The sequence below is a fragment of the Lagopus leucura genome, unplaced genomic scaffold (assembly GCF_019238085.1).
Source record: "Lagopus leucura isolate 7727_CA_CO unplaced genomic scaffold, USGS_WTPT01 222-2_obj-0_obj, whole genome shotgun sequence".
Lineage (NCBI taxonomy): Eukaryota > Metazoa > Chordata > Aves > Galliformes > Phasianidae > Lagopus > Lagopus leucura.
The window spans coordinates 1,338-3,968 of NW_024963373.1; the positions used below are offsets into that span (position 1 = coordinate 1,338).

Consider the following 2,631-nt stretch of genomic DNA (forward strand, 5'->3'; position numbering starts at 1 on the left):
ACGCTGTGACTTTGGCTGCTTTAGCATCATCATTATCAGTTTGTTATCAACGTGGGACAGCAAAGACCTCCTGTTTCTTTAACCAGGTGATCAGTTTCTGCAAAGATAATTAGCGTCTGTGTTGTCTCCTAATAACATCATCACTGTGTTCTGAGGATCCAGATTTAGTATCATTAGCATTCCAATTTTAAAAAATGAGACATTATTCCTTTCTCCATCAGAACTGGGGGAGAACTGGAATATCCCAACAATGGTCTCCATGTATATGAGGAGATATAACCCGACACAAGTGAGTCATGCTCTGCTTGCATTCTCCCTCTGCAGACCTTAAAAGCACCTGACACTTCCCATGAGCACAGATTTTAGTTTTTATGTGTTCATGAGGGCTCTGCATTTAGAAGTGAGTTAAGAGAAAGAGCAATCATGAGGTGAACACCTGTATTTGCTGCATTTTCGTTAGACTCTTCTCCTGCTGGTAAAGGGGTTTGAGGCTGAAAATTTTGTTTCCTGAAGCCAGCAAAGCATTTTTGGGGTCTTTTACTGAAGACCTTTGTATGCACCATAGCTCATCGTACCTAGCCTTTATCTAATGCTTTAATATCTCCAAAGTCCAAGTGGGTGCCATATGCACTGAATGATGTCGGAGACACCACACAGCGCTTAAGTCATCTTTATTGGGATACAAACATGGCCTGTTGCCCCGCAAGTTTCAGTTTCTACAAAGTCCAGCTAAGGCAGTGGCCCAAACCCACAGTTTGAGTGGGTTAGCAGGCTGGTGGAAGAGTAATATCATGCTTAGTATAGAATGCATCACACATAGCTCGAATGCAAACATATAAATAAGGCAATCAGCCCATGAACTAGGTAATTGAACTGTACTTTATGTAAGACAAAACAATTTTGACCATGATTTTGTAGGCACTGTCTAATGCTGTGCCACATGTCCTTTATTTCTAAGCTCCCACATGGATGATCATTAAGTAGAACGTGATTGGCCTGAATGGGTGCACCATAAAGGCAAGTTAGTCTACAACAGCGTTAGTAGTCTTTCCTTAAGTCAGGTCATCTTCTAGCTATGACATTGCACAACATGAACATGCCAGTCCGACCAATATGGAAGGCACTGCTCACTGTCCATAGGATAAGTTTCTATGGCTGGATAGACCAGGTGGTGTCTGCAAAAGGCTGGAGTCATGCCCAAGCAACTCTGGCTGCATGTCCAGGAAGTAAAGCTGTGGGTATTTTACAAGCTGTATTTTGGCACTTACAAAGAGCTGGATTTCCCTGTATGCTCTGTGAGGGCTTGGAGATACACACATCACAGAACCGTGTCTGAGCCAAAATGCACAAAAGGTCTTCCCCTTCTTTGATATCCCTAAGTCCTTCTTTAGTGTTTGACATTAAAAAGTCTTTACAAGTCTGACTGTGATGCACTTGGCTATGATCTCTAGGTAGTTCCTGTTCTGCAGCACATTTCTCCCATTCACTGACAAGGCTGAGCTGTTAAATACCCATGATAAAACACACAGTTGGCTTGGCAGCAAACTGTACCCCAACATGTTGCAGCCATTTGTACTCCTGGATCCGACTCCCTGTGTCCAACAGCAACCCATTACCCCTGTTGTCAATAGATGGCAGATACTCATTACTCAGATGGTCTCAGTTAGGTCTGGATCCTGGTCTCTGTCCCAAGGAAAGGCCACGTCCAAACCCCTCATCTTCTCCTGGTAGATTCTGTTGAAGGTCTCACACTGTGCCACAGTGAAATGGTTCTTCCAGTCCCCACAGATGCCTGAGGAAGGAATATTTCTGTTTCAGAGCACAAACCACTATACAATACTCCTTCCTGCACAGTTTTTGAGTGCAATCACTACACTGAGAGCTGTCCAAAATGAATAGCCATCCCCACAGACCCAGTTCTCTTAACCTAAGTGCCTGTGCTGTGTCCTCCTCATTCTCTAGTGCTGCCAAGGGGACAACAAAACCCAGCACTTCGATGGGGACCTCTCTACTCACCCTTCCTCAGGAACTGGCCTTTGGTCTGGTCCATGATGTCTGCAGGGAGCAAGATGGAGCTGCACATAGGGTTTTGCCTCATGGCCGTGAAGGAGGCGTTTTGGACTACTGAGGAGATAGCATCGTCATCCAAGTTCTGTCCCAGAAAATGGCAGAGGCGTCTCACACTGCCTTGCAGGTCCTTAGGGACACAGAATAAGCCTGTTACCACCTAGGTGACGCATCAGCACATTTGGAGCAAGTGGGTCTGCCAAGATCACTACCTGTTTCAGCTCTTCGTAGGTGATGAAGAAGAAATTCTCCCTGTCCTTCATCTCCATCCAGCCTCGGACATGTTCAAACCAGGAGCCATGGGGCACTGATGGGAGACAGACGGCAGTAAGCCGATGGGGTGATCATGGCATGGCATGAGGTGTGCAGGGAAGAGGAGGGGCCTCATTAGGCAGGGAGAAGTTGACAAGATGCAAAACTGAGCAACAGCGTCCTGAAATAATGTGTGACTGGGAGGTTCAGCTGTTGCAGATGAGCAATGGGGTCTTCTCCAGCCACCTTTCTGCTGCTGTTTCCTTGCTCAAACAGATGTTGTTGAGACAGTGCTGCTTCCTCATCCTGCAA

General features: G+C 46.0%; 1 protein-coding gene across 1 annotated transcript in view; it reads right to left on the reverse strand.

Moving 5' to 3' along the window:
- Nucleotides 1-654: 654 nt before the first annotated feature.
- Nucleotides 655-2,631, reverse strand: part of SULT2B1 (sulfotransferase family 2B member 1) — a 3,607-nt gene continuing 1,630 nt past the window's right edge. The window contains exons 5-7 of the mRNA XM_042891300.1: nt 2,280-2,405; nt 2,017-2,197; nt 655-1,792 (exon numbers count right to left, since the gene is read on the reverse strand). Coding sequence (XP_042747234.1) covers nt 1,650-1,792; nt 2,017-2,197; nt 2,280-2,405 — 450 coding nt within the window. The 3' untranslated portion in view covers nt 655-1,649. The remainder of the gene's footprint in view (nt 1,793-2,016; nt 2,198-2,279; nt 2,406-2,631) is intronic.